General features: G+C 43.1%; 1 protein-coding gene across 4 annotated transcripts in view; it reads left to right on the forward strand.

The window, feature by feature from the left end:
- Window positions 1-17,291, forward strand: part of chd3 (chromodomain helicase DNA binding protein 3) — a 49,951-nt gene extending 32,660 nt beyond the window's left edge. For 3 of the 4 annotated variants that reach the window (XM_083936997.1, XM_083936998.1, XM_083936999.1), the window contains exons 37-40: window positions 822-1,017; window positions 1,957-2,120; window positions 2,428-2,554; window positions 7,804-8,338. In XM_083936997.1, the coding sequence (XP_083793123.1) occupies window positions 822-1,017; window positions 1,957-2,120; window positions 2,428-2,554; window positions 7,804-8,066 (750 nt within the window). In that variant the 3' untranslated portion in view covers window positions 8,067-8,338. Of the gene's footprint in view, window positions 1-821; window positions 1,018-1,956; window positions 2,121-2,427; window positions 2,555-7,803; window positions 8,339-15,172 lie in introns of those variants that run through there. The other variant, XM_083937000.1, reaches the window with a different exon arrangement.
- The last annotated feature ends 355 nt before the right edge of the window (window positions 17,292-17,646 follow it).

Raw genomic sequence — 17,646 nt, forward strand, 5'->3', positions numbered from 1 at the left:
TTGCTGATTGGAGTAGTTTTCCGACAGAATATAATAAGAGTACGGTGCAAACAGAGGGACAATCAGACCTATAAGAGCTTTAAGTACATTTTTAAAATAATTTTTTTGTAACATAAGGAATACACGTTTGTTTTTCAGCTTTCAGTTTCAAAGCTGTGTTTCATACTTGATACTAATTCTCAGCAGCTTTTGAGCATGTTGTGTGGTGATGAGGACACGTTTGATAAGAAATAATCGCTGAGGTGAGACCCTCCTCACAGAGATTCAACACGTGACCCGTGGGTCAGCTAACGGAGCTGAGGGTGTGTTCACGCTGGAACCGCTACAATGGCGTCCCACGAGCAGCGCAGAGTGGAAATAGAGGAGTTTCTCAAAGCTGTAAAACATTAAAACAAATTGTTTGTTGGAATTGAGGATGATCCTGGAACAAAAAAGTGCAAAGTCTTTGGGTAAACATTTAGTTTTCTGTCTTTTTCATAGAAACAGTGTAAAACAGAGAGACAGAAGGTGTAATTGCAACTTTTATATCAAAATAAAGCAGGAAAAAAGCTTTATTGCACTTTAGAAAAGTCTTGAAGGAAAATACCAATCGATGTTGTTGTTTTTTTAGTAAATCAACATTTGTTTCTCTTGGTCTTTTCTTATTCATTATTACTTCTGTAACAGACACAATAAAATGTGCTTATGTGGTTGGAAAAGATGCATAAAATCGGACCAAACTGTCCCAATGAAATTAAAGAACAACTGAAAAAGGCAAGTGAATGATTCTGTCTTGTTTCTACATTAACTGATGTCAGTCTTTGACCCCATTTCTCCTGCAGCTGCTGGAGCAGGCGCTGGTGATAGAGGAGCAGTTGCGACGGGCTGCCTACCTGAACATGACCCAGGACCCCAGCCACCCGGCCATGGCGCTCAACGCACGCTTTACAGAGGTGGAGTGCCTCGCCGAGTCCCACCAGCACCTCAGCAAGGAGTCGCTGGCGGGCAACAAGCCAGCCAACGCTGTCCTGCACAAAGGTCGGGGATGATAAGTCAGTAATTAGGGTTAAAAATCTGTGTGTGTAAAAAAAAAAAACTGAAGCAGAGACAGGCGTGCAGGCAGATTTGGACAAAGTGGGAGAGGTAATCATAGGCGTACCGCAAGAGGTACACATCAACACATCTCACTGCGCTGTTGTGCAATCCTTCTTCCTTCCTGCAGAGACCGTATCACTCTGCCTGAAGCCAACTTTCGTGAAGCTGAGCAGATAAGCTTACACGCTGTTAAGTGATAGCTCCAAACATTTCCTCACTGACTCCCTGGCAAGTCTGTCCATGTTTATATTGTTCAGTCGAAAAAAGGATAACATGCTCAATACACTACTGTTGTCGTTTCTGTACTTTTGCACGTAGTGCTGAACTTAATGAATTCTCATGAAACCTTTTTTTTCATATCATATTTCCAAGTGACTGTGCTGCTCTCTAATCAGTGATTAATTCTGTGTTAGGATGTGATGACGGAGCGAGGAGATAATTAATGATGGGAGCAGAAATCTCTTGTAAAAATAGAAGGAGAAATGTGCTTTTTGTGGAAATAAACAGCCCATAACTCTGTAAAGAGGAGACTTTTAAACATACTGTTTATAGTTTTCAGACCCTGTGAATGATAATATAACTAATAATAACTTTTAAGAACTAGGGAGACATTTTTGTGCAGAGTAGTAGTCCATCATATCAGTGGTTTCTGAACTGCTGAAGTGACCCTTGGAAATAAATGATTTGACTTTGCACTTTTCAAACTGAATACATACCAACTCCTAAGCCTCAACCTTCAGAGGAATCAATAAAGTATCCAAGCAAAGTATTAAATGATTCATTAGAATGTGCAAAAGAAGCAGGAAGTACAAGATATAACGTGAAATTAAGGCTCAGAAGTGAAGTCGTAGTAATTGTGGATGTTTATTGTTGTCATTGCAGTGTTGAACCAGCTGGAGGAGCTGCTGAGTGACATGAAGGCTGACGTGACCCGGCTACCGGCCACGCTTTCCAGAGTCCCGCCCATCGCCGCCCGCCTACAAATGTCCGAGAGGAGCATCCTCAGCCGGCTGGCCAGCAAGGGCACCGAGACGCACACACCCCCGGTCAGCAGCCTGCTTTTCAAACACACACACACGAAAGAAAAACCAGCCACATTCACAAGTTGAAACTCGCTCAAGTTGCATTCAGTGGAGAAATAATAGATGGAGGACGGCCAATAAATAACAGAGAGCCCATTATGTTGTCATCCACCTGTGGACTTTCCCTCCGTAACTGTTTAGTCTGCAGGTTTTTTTTGTCAGCTTACACAACTTTAAAATGGTTTGTCTTATTTATCTTGTCATATCCTCTTATTTTCATAAATCACATGCAGCATGCACAAAATAAACTAACTTCACGTCCTCTCTGCAGCCCATACCTCCAGGACCCTACGCAATCCCTCACAACTACGGAGCCCCCTTCACCCCCGCCCCCCCGAGCGCCCTACACATGGGAGGGGCCAACTACAATCAGATGCCGCCTGGATCCTTCATATCAGGTCAGTGATTGAAACTCCATTGACGTCTTTACAACTGTCAACAATGGCTTGGTCAGCAACGGCAGCCATGTAGTCGGGCAGACGAGTATTGAGCAGAAGAAATTCTCCAGATACGTTTTGGAGTATGTAGAAATACTTTATGGTGATTCATAGTTTGTTTTTCATGGTTTTCACACATAAAAAAAGCTCTGAAAAGGAGGATTTCTAGCACCTAGCGACGAAATGTCGAAGAGATTCAGCCATAAGCCTACAGGTTTTAGCCTCACACTGGGTTCAGATAGACGACTTACGGAGCCACGCTAGCTCACAGCGGTCTCACGAGGTCTGTGAGCTTGGGGAACCGTAGTTTTGGCGCCCTGTCTACACCCAGCATCAGTCAGACCCAGACTCAAATGAGGAATATGTTGCGTACTACCATCCTCACCTAGCAGGTGTATCAGAACGGTGAGTGAAGGTAGCATCTTTTATTTGTTCCTGTTGTTTGTTAGCTTGTTAGCTTGTATCTGTCAGTGGCTGACAGCTGCGATGACGGTGTGTTTTCTCTCTGGACTGTCAGTCCGCTATGTGCTGGAGGTTTCAGGTTTCTTTGCCAGCTTTTTGTGTATAAGCCAGCGATTGCCTTTCGACTTTGTGACGTAACTAATCAAGCTTGGACGGGATACGTTTGAATCTCAGATTTCATAGAGGTGCACAGTCATCGACACATTCAAGACAGGAATGTAAAAAAAAACACCTCTAGTGACAAACTTTGCACGTACAAGTGAGATTAGTGAGTGTCATCAGACATTTTAGGGAACATAAGAAAAACGCATTTTCTAGTGTGGGGGGGCTTCAAAGTGTTCCTGCACAAAATCATCCCTTGGTCTTTTTCAGCACTAACATACATCAAATAAGCCATCGAGACAGTTTTTTTCATTAAACAGCTATTACCAGGGAAATCCTGGAGAATCACTAACAGTCGGACGTGGCTAACACGGATTAGCTCGGGGCAGAACTGTGAAGGCATTAAATGGTCTTTTTTAACCACTAATACTGCTCAAAATAACACCAAACCTCCTTGCATATAAAACAAAGCACCAAAAATGTAGTTAGTGAACCCAGAGTTTATTAAAAGAGTGTTTTAAAGACTTACCAACTGGCCCCTGTACCAGCTCCTCTCATAGTAAAGTCCATTCAAGTGGATTACCAAAGTCAATCCAAAAGGAAGGAGCCCATTGGTGCTTTGTTTTATGTGTAGAGACTCTTCTCATGCTGCTGCAGAGGTTTGGTGTTATTTTGAGCAGTGTTAGTGGTTAAAAAAGAGGTTTTAATGCCTTCACCGTACTGCCCCGAGCTAATCAGTGTTAGCCACGTCCGGCTGTTAGACACTCTACCAGATTGATCCGTTAATAGTTGATACACGAAAAAAACTGTCTCGATGGTTTATTTGATGTATGTAAGTGGCGAAAAAGACCATTGGATGATTTTGCGCAGGAATGACACTTCCAGGTTTAGTTTAGTTCAGAAGTATATGAAATATGTTGAATTTCAGGTTAAATGTGTTTTAAATGATGCCCTACAAGTGTGGCGTTTTCCATTTAGGTGCAGCATTTTGGTATTTGATATCTCAGTAAATGTGTGTAAAAATGTTTTCTGTTACTTTGAAACTGCTTCAGGAGGCAGTGAAGAGCCATCTCAGGCTTCTGTGCTCTGTGTGTGAATCTGTGAGAGAGAAAAGAGCGAGGTGGATGTGTTCCATTCAGTATTAACAAACATCAGAAGGGATTATAAAGCATCCTTAATTATAGTATTTAAGATAATTTACACAACAATACCAGTTTGATTTGTTTGACAGTTGGCAAGCTGGCACTTTAAGCCAGATTTATGCTTCCTTGCGGAGGTGAATGATTGTACTTGGTGAAAGAGGATAATTATGTGAAGAGATGGTAAAAAACTAATTTATCAAATTAAAGGATGACAAAGGGGCCACTCCTAAGGTGTATCACTCAGCCTGTGAACACTAACTAAAATCTTTTGTGGCTTTGGACGGGGAAATAGCCCTGATGACGTCATAGTGATGTCATCAGGGTGATCTCCGCTCGGGCTTGGACACTACTAGTTTATAACAGTAAGCAAGCGCTACAAACTGAGTGCATGGAGTTTGAAAGATGCAGAAGAGCAGCGTCTAAGGGAAAGGCTGTGTTGCATTGTGGGAAATGTAGGATCCAGTGTTTTTGTAGCTTAATGTTATAAAAGACAGGAATATTTCATAATAATGCAGCTCTTGCAAATCTTCAGCAAGGAGGTGAATGCACGATAGTTGTTGTCTAACATTTCCGACAGTTACTGAGCGATAACTCAACTTTGTCCGTGTTGTTTTTTTTACCAATCTGTGTGAGAAAACACAAACGCACCAAGCTCACTAATCCCAGTTGTTGTGGTCTCTGGAGCTGATGTGCACGATGACAACCCGACAGAGAAGCATAGATCCGGCGTCAGAGATCTGGACTTGATTACTTGACGACTTGCACTGATGATGGGCAAAGCCAGTCCAAAATGTTGCTTCTATTTAAAGATATCATCTGAGGAATTCCATCTTTATATGGTTATGTTGCAGTGGAAAAACATTCAGTCAGGAGAATCAAAATTACTCACTCTGGGACGTTAGTATAACAGGACAATTTCTACGCGCAAGTTTTATCATCAAGTAAAGCGTCATTTAAAGGTCCCATATTGTAAAAGAGAAATTTTCTTGTCTTTTTTTACTATAAAGCAGATTGAGTTGCTATATAAATACTGGGAAAGTATCAAAAAGTGCTGCTACGGTGATGTTACAGTCATTACCCGGCTTTGCACCATCCAAGGAGGCAGTGGCGCCCAATGTAGCGGCGCGCACCGCTCAGATTTGCCCCTCTGCCGCTAAGCTCCATGTTCAAATCAGTTGAACTTTGACCTAGATGCAGCTGACCTTTCAAAAGCACAACCAATAAGATAGAAGCTTTGAGTGTGACGTTTCCTAGGCAACTACAGAGCAAAATGAAACCGCTCAGAAAGATGGAGTTTCCCAAACTATATAACGTCACGTTGAAGTCGTTTCGCGATCTCAGAAGAAAACGTAACGCTTAGGGTTTATAAGCATCACACCAGGTTTATGAATAGGCAGTTTACGAGCTAACAGTTGCTATAAACTAATGCCGATTTAGCCGTTAACTGGGTCCCTGTGCCTGACCTCGCAGTGAGCCCAGCGCCAAAGGCTTATAAAGTGAAGCTTGAGGGTGAATACAGGTATATTTAGACAGACAATATGAGAAAAAATAATGTGTTTTATGAACATTAAAGAAGGTAAACATGTTCTTCCAGAAACCCAAATACAAGCATGAACCTGAACATTAACATAATATGTGCCCTTTAAGTCTTAGATTTCACCATAATCCTTTAATATGTGGAGCAAAGAACTACCTCATGGCTTTTTAAGGCAGCACGTTTAATGCACTTTGAGTAGACACTTTATCTCCCCGAGCAGCTCAAGTTGTGAAACCTGCAATAATCCAGAAATGAGTCCATATTGGAAAAACACATCTGCTGCTGAGTGTCTGATGTGGCTGCCAGATAGACACCTGAAATAGACATTACCAAATTCAAACACAAACGTGCTGCGCTGCTATATTAAGGCATTTTCATCTCCTAACATGTCCAACCTCAAAACCTCAATACTCAGCAGTAACGACACATTGTGCAACCGTAGGACCATAAAGCACAGTCTGGGGTGCTATCAAACCTGTCTGAGGAGTATTTTTCTTTTTTTCAAGAGTGTTTATTTTCCCTTATGAAGACCTATTGTGGCTCTCATTACTTGTTGAGTTAAGAGCTTCGGAATATATTTTTTTTAAATCCTTAAAAACAAAGAATCTGTTCGGTTTTGGCCTCTCGTCCATTCCTCCTTCGCCTGCAGTGTGTCAGAGCAGCACTGGCAGTTTGTGAATTTATTTTCTCATAATTACTTTGATAACAGCATATGCTCACCAGACACACTATCCCCTGTGCATGTGCGTTCGTGTTTGGAGATGTTTAGATAGCAGCGATGTGGCAGAGATAACTGGTAAAACCTGATATTCCCCAATAGCTTTGCCTTAAAAAACCACAACACCCAGCTCTCTCAGTGCTGCGCCTGCCTCTCACTCAGTGTATCTTGATTTATGTAATTGTAGACTTAGACATCTGTCAAAGGCATTGCATTTTAGAGAGCCAGGGCCTATCTCTGAAAATGTCATTATGCTCTGTGCCTGGCCGTGCCAAGAAAACATTCGGACTTTGTACCAAGGTATTTTGAGAGGGACAGAAACCACAGGAGGAGTTTGGTTGTGTAAACGTCGTTTTGTGACTTGTGAACCGACGGAGGGCTGGGCCCCGGCGCTGGCTGTTCAGAAATAGTCACGCGCGAGCTGTGTTGCTCCGTGGCTTTTTTCGCTCGCGGGGGCCCTCGCGGCCAGCAGCCGAGCTTGAGCACAGGCCGAGCTGAGCCGAGTCGAAAATGCAGTTTGAACATCCTGAACTCTGGCAGGGCACAAGCATGCAGCAAATGAGGCCACAGTTATGGTCTTGATTGGGGTCGCGCTGGTTCCTGACCTTTTTCAGACTCAGCCGGGGAGGGAGAAGAAAATGAGCAGGAGAAATGGACAGAGTTAAAACAACAAAATTCTCTGATTCTGCGACCTCCTAGCTTCCCTCCGTTAATAGCCCTCTCCGGAGAGAAGCTCCCTCACTTGAGTACACAAAGCATATCCAGAAATACGCATTTGTCTTCTGTGGCACTTTTTTAACTGCACATCTACGACTTTAGCTGCACTCTGTGAACTACAAAATGTAATGATACACCAAATGCTCCGATGAAGGATTGTTTTGTGCTGTCTCACACATGGCAATATTTTGAAATGCATTTTTGGAAAACCTGTTTCAGCCATCAGAGGAACATCTGCACAAAAAGGAGTCCCACATTCTAGACAAAACTTCATCTTTTAGGGGCGTAGAAATAAGTGGAGCACACTGGTTCAAGCCCTCATGTCTGCGAGCACCTGCCCAGCTGAAGTGTCCTTGAGCAGGACACTGAATCCCCGCCAGCTGCAGTAGCTCCCCCCCTGACCTCTGACCTCCCTGCAGAGGAGGGAGGCAGACTAAAAGAGAAATTCCCTACGGGGACCAGTAAAGTGTGACATTATCCTGCTCCCCTCTCCGAGTCTCCACTACAGTCTGCCGCTTGTCTGCCCCCACAGAAGCCGCCGCCGCTGCTGGGGCCACCGGGGGAGCTGCTTGGGGAGCCGCCGGAGGGCCAAACGCTGCTTGCCAGAAGACCAAGGAGCACGATGTGGTGCAGCGGCAGCGAGTGGTGGACCTCTGGAAGGACGGCAAGTCAGAGGGGGCCATCGGGCAGGAGCTGAGGATGCCCAAGTCCACGGTGCACAGCATCATCGTCAAGTACCGGCTCAGCAACACTGTGGAGAACCTACCGCGCAACGGGCGACCAAAGAAACCCTGAAGGGGGGGTGGACTCACAAAGAATAGAGGACATTTGGATAAAACATCCAGGAATGTAACAAAACACAGAGACTGAAAAAGAGACAGTGAAAAGATGAAAAGGAGGGAGGAAAAACGTGAATGCACGAGGAGCAAAAAAAAGGACAGAGCACTTTGACACCGCTGGAATGCGAGGGATATAAAAGGGAGAAGTAAAGCTCACTGGATGGATGGAATAAGGACAAAAAGGAGAGGACATGAAATTGAAAAAGACGTGGCGGCACTTGAAAGAAAACAAGCAATCAACTGCGGAGAGAGGGAGGGAGAGAGGGCCAAAACGAGAGCGGAGAGGTGAAAAACTGGCTCTGAGATCAAGCACTAATGATGCGTGGGGGCGGAACGAGGCAGAGAGACAGAAAAAAAGAGAGAGATGACCTGTCTGGAACAAACAAATCCTCGAGTAAAGAGGAAAGGCGCTACTGAAAAAAAAACGGCCCAGAAAGACTTTGAAGGGAAATATGTCTGGACTGAAGAAGGGGGGGGGGGGGGGGGGTATGTTAATGCAATCACAGGTTTTCAGGAATTCAGATATGAAGGCGGAGGAATTTTTTATTTTTTTATTTTAAACGCAGACAGATTTCTTTCTTTTTCTGTTTCTCCCTCTGCGCCGAGAAAAAAAAAAAAAAAGATCTCCCCCCGGATCAATTCTTCATCCGCCGGCTGACTGAACAAGCCTGTCCCCTCGCTCTGACCCTGTACTCCCTCATTCCTCCGCAGCCGTCCACTCCTCTCCTCCGTCTCTTTCTCTCTTTTTCTCAGCCTCACACATTATAACTGTATAATCTATACACCGTGGACCTCACACACAACCTGAAAAACCTGCAAAGGACTTCATTTCTCCGCGTAGCGCGGGCAGACGAAGTTCAAAATAGAGAAGGGATGAACTCAGATAATCTAGCAATAAAAGGAAGGAAAAGAAAGAGAAGGAAAAAAGAGTTTTCTAAGTATAAAACACTTTCTTCCCATGGACTCTTTTGGCCTAGCATTCCTGAGTCCAACCGAGCATAGAAGCAAGAACCATAGATATAAAAAAACTTTGCCTTTGTCCAACAGTCAGTAGCAACGTTGCTCTGACCCATGTACTGTATTACAAAGCATATTTACTATTGCACCTTTTTTGTGGGGGGGGGGGCACTTAAAGGGGAATATCACTCCACTCGAACTTCCTTTTTTTTTTTATCCACGCGGCGAAAAATCTGTATTTACGAGCAGCTCTTCCCCAAAGCTACAGACTGTAATCTATCACTGAAAGAAAAAAAGGGGAGACTCACTTTGAAGCCCGAGGAGACATTTTTTTTTTTTTTTTCTCCCGTTGCTCGAGCTTCTTTATTGTGACAGTGTGATGGATTCCACGCTGGAAAATGTCCCCCTGATCCCCGAGAAAATAAAACACTCTGGGCTGTGTCATCGTTTCTTTCCAGCTCAGTGTGTGTGTGTGTGTGTGTCTGTCTGTGTGTGTGTCTGTCTGTGTGTGTGTGTCTGTCTGTGTGTGTGTGTGCGCGCAGTAGAGCCGTAAAGCCGTACATCAGTGTGACATCCCAAACTAAAGGAGCAGGACAAACTCCGCTGCCTTGTTTCCAGAAGGATGAGTGTTTTTAAGCTACTATTGAGTGATATTTCCCTTTAAAGCTAGAAGAACTTAAAGACCAGAGAAGTGTGGTAGTGGTGCGACCTGCAATGAGGACTCAAGTGTGTGTGTGTGTGCGTGCGTGCGTGCGTGTGCGTGCGTGCATGTGCGCGAATAGTACGTGTTGTGTTTGTGTGCATGGTTGCACTGCCATTTTTCTCAAGACTGGGTATTATTGCCAATGTGACAGCTGCATGTCTTTACTAAATCCAAATCCAAACTCTTTTGGATACCTAACTTTAAGAAATATAAGAATGTTTTTCACCAAATAAGCTACACCTCTCACTTCTCAAATATTTAATATAACACTAAGCAACGTACGATAGTTTGACCAAAGTACATTCTAAAATACAGTTAAAGTCATAATCCGGAAGAGTTGCGTAACGCTGTTTCTTGCGGCCTCTTTGGTGGTAAGATGGAACTGCAGGTGTGCCTGTTGACTCTTTTTTTTGCTCTTTTGTAAACTTTATTGAAACACTTTCACCTCTCTACTTCCAGTCCGTCCCCTATACGTTACCCTCTTAAATCCACACACACACACACACACGTTCCTATAACACTTCAGCCCTTACTACAAGCCTGATTTAGAAGTTGGAAGTTCCCGATTTCCGATTACAAGTGAATGCAGCATAACCGTTAGTGACAAGCTCAACTGGCTGGAGTCACTCATCATGACAAACCCACAAAGATTTATCGCACAGCTCTACAGAGCGTTTTAGCATCTTTCAGCTCGTTGTTTTGGTTTTTAAGGTCCGCAGTCGTACAGGTTGGTTTCAGTCTCAGCGTTTTCCTGAACGTTGTTAACCAGCTGCAGGCAGCTGATAAACCCACTGTGCACTACCCGACCCGCACCAAACAAAGTTAGTGACCAGCCGGTGAACACAGTGGAGCATTTATCATTTAGTGCCAACCTGGATGTCAGGCCCCTTCCACTATCTGTTATGCAAGAGCACCGTCGCTGCATCTGGAGCTTAGCACGGACCCAAAACCATTGTGATCTGTTAGGAGGAATAAAAAGATCCCGGAGCTTTCTTTCCCCCACATACCTGAATGCGAGATTACAGAAATCCCAACACGCATTTACATGTACACAGAGGAGCACAGACATGCATGCAAATATTTATTTTTTTTGTGAACGGTGGAATCCTTGATTGATGATTCGATTGAACTCTTGCAACACATGGATTTCTGAAAGTCTTTTCAAGTCTCAGTTGGACCAGACTCTTAATTCTGAAGTCAAACTCTTTGACAGTTCATAGGCAGAAGGTTGTTCCCGATGAAAGCTCCTGGCATCGATACACTCACGCAGAGCTTTTCAGCAAAGCAGAAAATGCTGCTGTTTCCTGCCAAGATGGCAGCGTTCACTTGTATCAGATAGTGGATGGCCTGGAATGTTTTTATTGCCTTTCTGGACTTGAGATGCTCCATCCAGAGTTTGAGACGTAGCAGATGAATAATGGTTTAGGTTTTAGGAATTCTTAGAGATTCGTCCAGATGTGGGCTGTTGGATTTATCATAGTTTTACTGTAACTATAATTATCAGCCAGCCTAATTTGGAACAAGAGCATATCCGTCTTAACGTCTGCTGCTACTGTGAAGCTGCTGAGAGCGAGGGATCTGTGTGGAGAAAGAGATAGAGGAGGAGTTTGGATGGACAGAGGTGAAGCATGGAAGGGTGAATTTGGTGTAATCCGGTGTAATACAAGTGTCTGGTCACTCCGGTTTTATCTTCAAAGCTTCTTTACCTTCAGTGTCATTGTTGTTGTAGAGACCAACTCATACAGGACATTTTTTTTTGAGGAGGAGGAGGAGGATGCCAAAATTGTTACGTTTTTCTGACCGCTTCACAATAAAAGCCTTCCTGTGTTCAACGCTTTTAATGTGAAGCAGCAGACGGAGGAAGTGTTAGATTATAGTTCGAGTCCGTAGAGTGAACACTGAAACTGATATTGATGTGGTCAATTGTTCCGATTTCATGAAAATCTACAAGAGGATTGAAAAAAAATATATTATAATAATAATATAATATTTTGGGCTAAGGAAAATTTTTGATAGGGAAGTTTAAAACTTTTTTTTTTAATTTGCCAAAAGTATTATGGCTAAGGGAAATTTTTGGATGAGGAGGTTTAAAAAAATCTTTATAAAAGATCTGACATAATGGCTAAGGACAAGTTTTGATAAGGATCTTTTAATTTTAAATTTTTTTTAATCGAATTTGGAGCCAGACATTTTACAGTGAAAAATATACTTGTCAGCGCTCTCCGCTGGACAACGTATGTAATCACATCTTTCTCGCACTTTTATTCGCCATGGCAACGTATCGGTCAGGCTCTATTTTTTTTGTCACTTTTTTCTTTTCCCCATCTCATCGTCTCATCTCTATCATCTGCATCTGCATCTTTCTTTCACTCTGCACCAGTAATTCCTCTTGCTCTTTCACCTAGTCTTTACCTTGATTTGTTTTGCTTATCAGATTTTGTCTACACACACACACACACACACACACACACACACACACACACACACACACACACACACACACACACACACACACACACTTACTGACTCGGTCTCTCTTCTTTCTCTCTCTTCCCTTCTGTTGGCCTCCGTTGGCGAAGTGCCACGAGTTTTCCCATAAGTTCTAAAGACACACACAGAGTTACAGCCCCCCACCAGAAAAATGTCTTCAACTCAATACGCTCTTTATCGCATCTTTGATCTGCACGGGGGTGTTATGACAGTTTATCTTTCCCCGTGGCGCGAGTGAGAGTAGTGCACTGTTAGTCTATTCCTGGCTTTGTTTAGAAAGGAGCGCTAAACTCGCCGTTCCACTCCCCGAGCAGATTCATGATAGCGCACAAATGTGGGAAGCTTAGCCGGGCCAGCTGTGCAGTCGTGTAGAAAGAAGTTAATTTCCAAGCATGTGTGTGTTCGAGTGTCTGTGACCTTATGTGCCTGTGTGTGTGTGTGTGCCTGTGTGTGTGTCTGTGTTTCTGTGTGTGTGTGTGTGTGTGTGTGTGTGTGTGATTGCACTCATCGCCGTCCTCACTTTCTCCAGGTTCACAGTTCTACATTCTGAGGTTTTACCATCATTGTAATCATGATACTGTATATGTAATATGATATATTGATGTACTGTATTATGCAGTATGTTTGCTCATTAAAAAGATTATCTAAGTATTATCAAGCCAGCCTCCAATGCAAGTTGTTTGCTTATTCAGTTATTCATGCTGCCATGGTTGCATTATCGTGAGTAAATAAGACGGAGACGATTGGCAGGTTCCCCCATGAACCACAGATATGAGGTCGTATTTATCATAAACTTTGCTTCCTGTCCCAATCGTCACCTCCGCTGCAAAAGATTTTGATTTCCTCAAGAGAATAACACAATCAAATCAATTGTCCGTGGAAAAATTTAAATATCCACTTTGGGGAGACTGTGGCTCAGTTGGTAGAGTGAGTCGGCCAATGTCCGAAGGGTGTTCGATCCCCCGGCGGCGGTTCGATCCCCCTGCCCTACTTGTGTCATGGTCGTTGTGTCCTTTGGCAGGACACTTCACCGACCTCGCCTCGTGTGAATGTGTCTGACTGCTGTATGTTTTCGGAGGTGGTCGGAGGGGACGTAGGCGCTGATTAGCTGCCACACTTCCGTCAGTCTGCCCCAGGGCAGCTGTGACTACTGCGTAGTTTACCACCCCCATGCGTGTCTGTGTGAAGGAACGGAACCTGGACTCTGTAAAGCGCCTTGAGCACTGAGAAAGACGCTCTATAAATCAAAGCCATGATAAACAAACATCCTGATTTTTTAAAACACTTTGATTCCTCCCAATCATCGGCATGATCGGCATGAATATTCATCAGATAAGCCATTAAGACAATTTTTTTCCTTGATCACCTATTAACAGAGAAATCCCAGAGAGTCGCTAACAGCCAGACATGGCTAACACTGAGGAGCTCGGGGCGGAGACTGTTTTACAATGAAAGACTGTTTTACAATGTTACAAGCCTAAGCACCTGGCTATGTCCATATTGACTGGCAGCCCAAACAAGTCGATAACGGAGTTCAGTTCTATTACACTTGTACAGACTGCCTCTCAATATGGAAGACGCCGACTGCTAAGGCTTGTATCGATGGGATTGGATCGATCCCAGATGGTTGAGTGGAGCTAGGCGGAAGCAAGGCGGAAGGAAATTCATCTGGCGAGACTCAGGTTAGAGGTTTGGTGCTATTTTGAACAATATTAGTGGTTAAAAAAGACGTTTTGGATGGTTCAGCGCTCCACGCCGAACTAATCAGTGTTAGCCATGTCTGGCTGCTAGCAACTCCCCGGGATTTCTCTGTTAATATGCGATCAATGAAAAAAACTGTCTCCATGGCTTATTTGTATAGGATCTGCTGCAAAATTTAATGGGTCCATTCTTCTGTGCTCCACCAAGTTTCCTGGATATGGGGACCAGTAGATTTTCAGTAATCCTTCTGACAGACCAACAAAATTATGACCTCCTCTGAGGTAAATGTGCACTAGGAAGAAATTGTTGTGTTTGCACTACAAATTGTAGTTTCATCATCTGTTTTATTTATTATTTTATTTTCAGATTTCATCAATATTCTGCACAGATAAATACCCAAGAATGAGAATGAACTTCTCCGTAATGGTCTGATTGACTGTAATGACACTTTGTCATTGATGAAAAAAATGCTAAATCAACTGCAGGACCCTTAAAATGTTTGAATAACATGAGAAACAATAACTCTAGTAGTACATCCACAAACGTCCAGATGTCCAGATGTCCTATTGGACTACTGTGTCCATAAATGCAACGTCTGCACAATAAATCTTTCTTTTACCGTCATCAACTTGTTCAATAAACACACGGTGAAAGACACTATAACTTAACTATTGTTCTTTTTTTAATTGTGTCTTTTGTGTTCAGTGAAATATAATTTATAATTTTAATACGTTTTTTATTGCCAGAAATATTGTTATCCTGTCATTAACGTTATTGCTTATTTTCCTCATATCGTGCAGCTCTATAAATCCCACTGTACATCCGTAGATAATCAAGTCCCCAGCAACTTTTCACGAAGATACAGAATAGACTCAGGACTACTGGTCTCTATCTAAAGTTGAATGTTTTTATGTATTTGAGTCATTTTTCTGCACAAGTGGTCTTCACAAACCTGTGATAAATGCTCAAAAGATGCTTAAAAGATGTTTTAAAGCAGTCTTGCAACGATATCTAAAATGGTGTGTTTGCACGTTGCGCGTTCCTGTGTGAGTGAGAACAACGTGTCACAGATCATTTTCTGTTTTCAGAGGAGACACGTCGGGAACTAAAGACACGCTGAACCGACTGACACGAACCCTCTCTCTCTCTCTCTCTCTCTCTCTCTCTCTCTCTCTCTCTCTCTCTCTCTCTCTCTCTCTCTCCCCTTGCAGTGTTGAATGGGCCCCCCATGTCCGTAAAGAAGGAGCGGGAAGCGGAGCTGCTACTCAACCGGCGGGAGCAGCGCAGCGGAGAGGTCATCTGCATCGACGACTAGACTGCACGCACACATATACGCACGCACTCACACACACACACTGAAACCCATCTGCTGCAACGATACCTTGCAATTTCTCTCCCTGAAACGCTAATCGCACACACACGCGCCCACTATTAAAACGAATCGACTGACTGAGGATGCACTTACTGACCCGCTTTGTGATTGTAGTTGCTTCATTCACACCCACAAGAGTCTACAATCTCTCACACACATACGGAACATGAACACACACATGAGCACATGTGCACTTACTGTCCGCACACACACACACACACACACACACACACACACACACACACACACACACACACACACACACCTTAAATACATGCAGTCCATGTTGTCTCATAATTTCTTGTGACCTTTTCTTGTCTGCCTCAAACCATTATACTCCTCATAAGCGGGCCTCTTCACACACAGGCCTCCTCCTCCTCCTCCTCCTCCTCCTCTTGGGATGCTTCTAACCTCATCTACACACACACTTAAACACACACACTCACACAACGCTCAACCCACCTCAACCCTCAAGATCTCTCAATAGACCATGTAATCCTCCTCTTCCTCCCCTCGACAGGAAGCTGCATGTGAAACTAAAATCATTTTTCCCGCCTCACTCCATCCCCTGAAGCATGCTCTAATCACAATAACGCTGTCCGCTGGAAAAAAAGCGCGTTTTAATACTGTTTCTAATTCTCCCAGAAGAGGCAGAGCTTCTCGTTTCTCAGTCCGAGCAGCTCCGAGCACCGCTTTTTTTTCTTATGTTGTTTTTTTTTTTTTTCAGTGGTACATGTTCGGATAAAAAAATAAAACAACGTGCAGCAAGGTATGAGATGATAATTGTATTCAGGACTTGTTCGACCACATTAAGTATTTGCCGCCATCCCACCCCCCCGCTTCCCTGGATCTAGTTAATGTAAAGAGCTTTGAGGTCTTTTAGGGGGTTTGCGGCGATGCTATTTCTCATAAAAACCTCCTATGAATGTTTATAACCTTTCATAGGCAAGTCAGTGTTAATAAAACTCCTCCAACACCTTGAACACTCCTTCCCTCTCCTCCCTTTCCCTCTCAATCTTCTTTTTTCTCAAAGTTTCTGTTTCTTTCTACAAAATCCTGTGATTATACTTTGCATATTTAAACAGCTCATTCGTGTTCTCGTGTTTTTACTCTCGCGGTTTATGAGTATTGTCGACGTTTGCCGTTGTTCTCGCTGTCGCTATTCCGAGAAAGAGCTTCTACCAAAAGAGATGTTTTTTTTGTAACGGGAAAACGATGAAAAACGATACAGTATGTGCGACCACACACACACACACACGCGCGCGCGCGCAAACGAAGAAGTTGAGCTAACTTCAGAGGTAGATGTATTACAAGAAAATTGTTTTTCTTGCTTACGTTTTAGATTTGGGGCTTGCAAATGACATATACATATATAGAAAAATAGGCCATATGTAACCCTGAATGCTTCTATGAGCAGAAAGATAATGTATTCTATCTTAACCCCCGTAAAATTACACGGTTAATATCGGGAAAAATCGAAGGCTGGAAATCCGTTTTATATACCGCATCATTAAAAAAAACGCCTTAATAAACATAGCTGAACAAATGTAAAGTCATCAAACTGAAATAAGAACCCGATGTCAACCTGTTGAACCCAGTCAGTCTGCTTTAAGTTTATAAAAACAAAAAAAAAACGCTAACGTAGGAGATAATTTAATCAATCAATGAATAAATCCCGGACACTTTACACCGAAATCCAGTCCATTTTACAAATTATGTTTCATTCAAAGGTTTTTGCAACCCCTGACCTAAAATGTTCAAAGCGCTCAGTTGTTTTTTTATCACTTACTTTGTCCTCTCTCCAGATCTTTGTGTTCATTTCTGGGTATCTTGTGTCACTGTGTACGTAGTGGTGCCCATCAAATGATGAGTGGCAGTGAAACATGTCAATGATGACGCAACTCCTTTTTTTTTTTCTTTCTTTCTTTTGTTTTTTTGTTTGTAATAAAATTGAATGAACTGATAAAACTGTGTTTGAGTAGGTGTTTGTATTTCACGCACATTGTTGTATCTTTTATTTTAGCGAGTAGCGCTAGTAGCCTAGCCTAGCTCATGGTCCATAATTTTGGTCCAGACTGTGATATCTCAGCAACTATTGGATGGATCTGACGTGCAATTTGCTCGCCTGAATATAATAAACATACCTGCTCAATATCAGCATGTTGGCAATGTGTTAGCATGCTGACCTTAGCATTTAGCTCACTGCAACACTGTACAAGTAAGGCCTCACAGAGCTGGGGTCATCCTTATGTTCCCTAAAAGGGTCCCATGTTCCCCGGTAGCATAAGCCTCTGCCCTCGCAGATTTAATTCA

This window comes from Echiichthys vipera, assembly GCF_963691815.1.
Source record: "Echiichthys vipera genome assembly, chromosome: 22".
Taxonomy (NCBI): Eukaryota; Metazoa; Chordata; class Actinopteri; order Perciformes; family Trachinidae; genus Echiichthys; species Echiichthys vipera.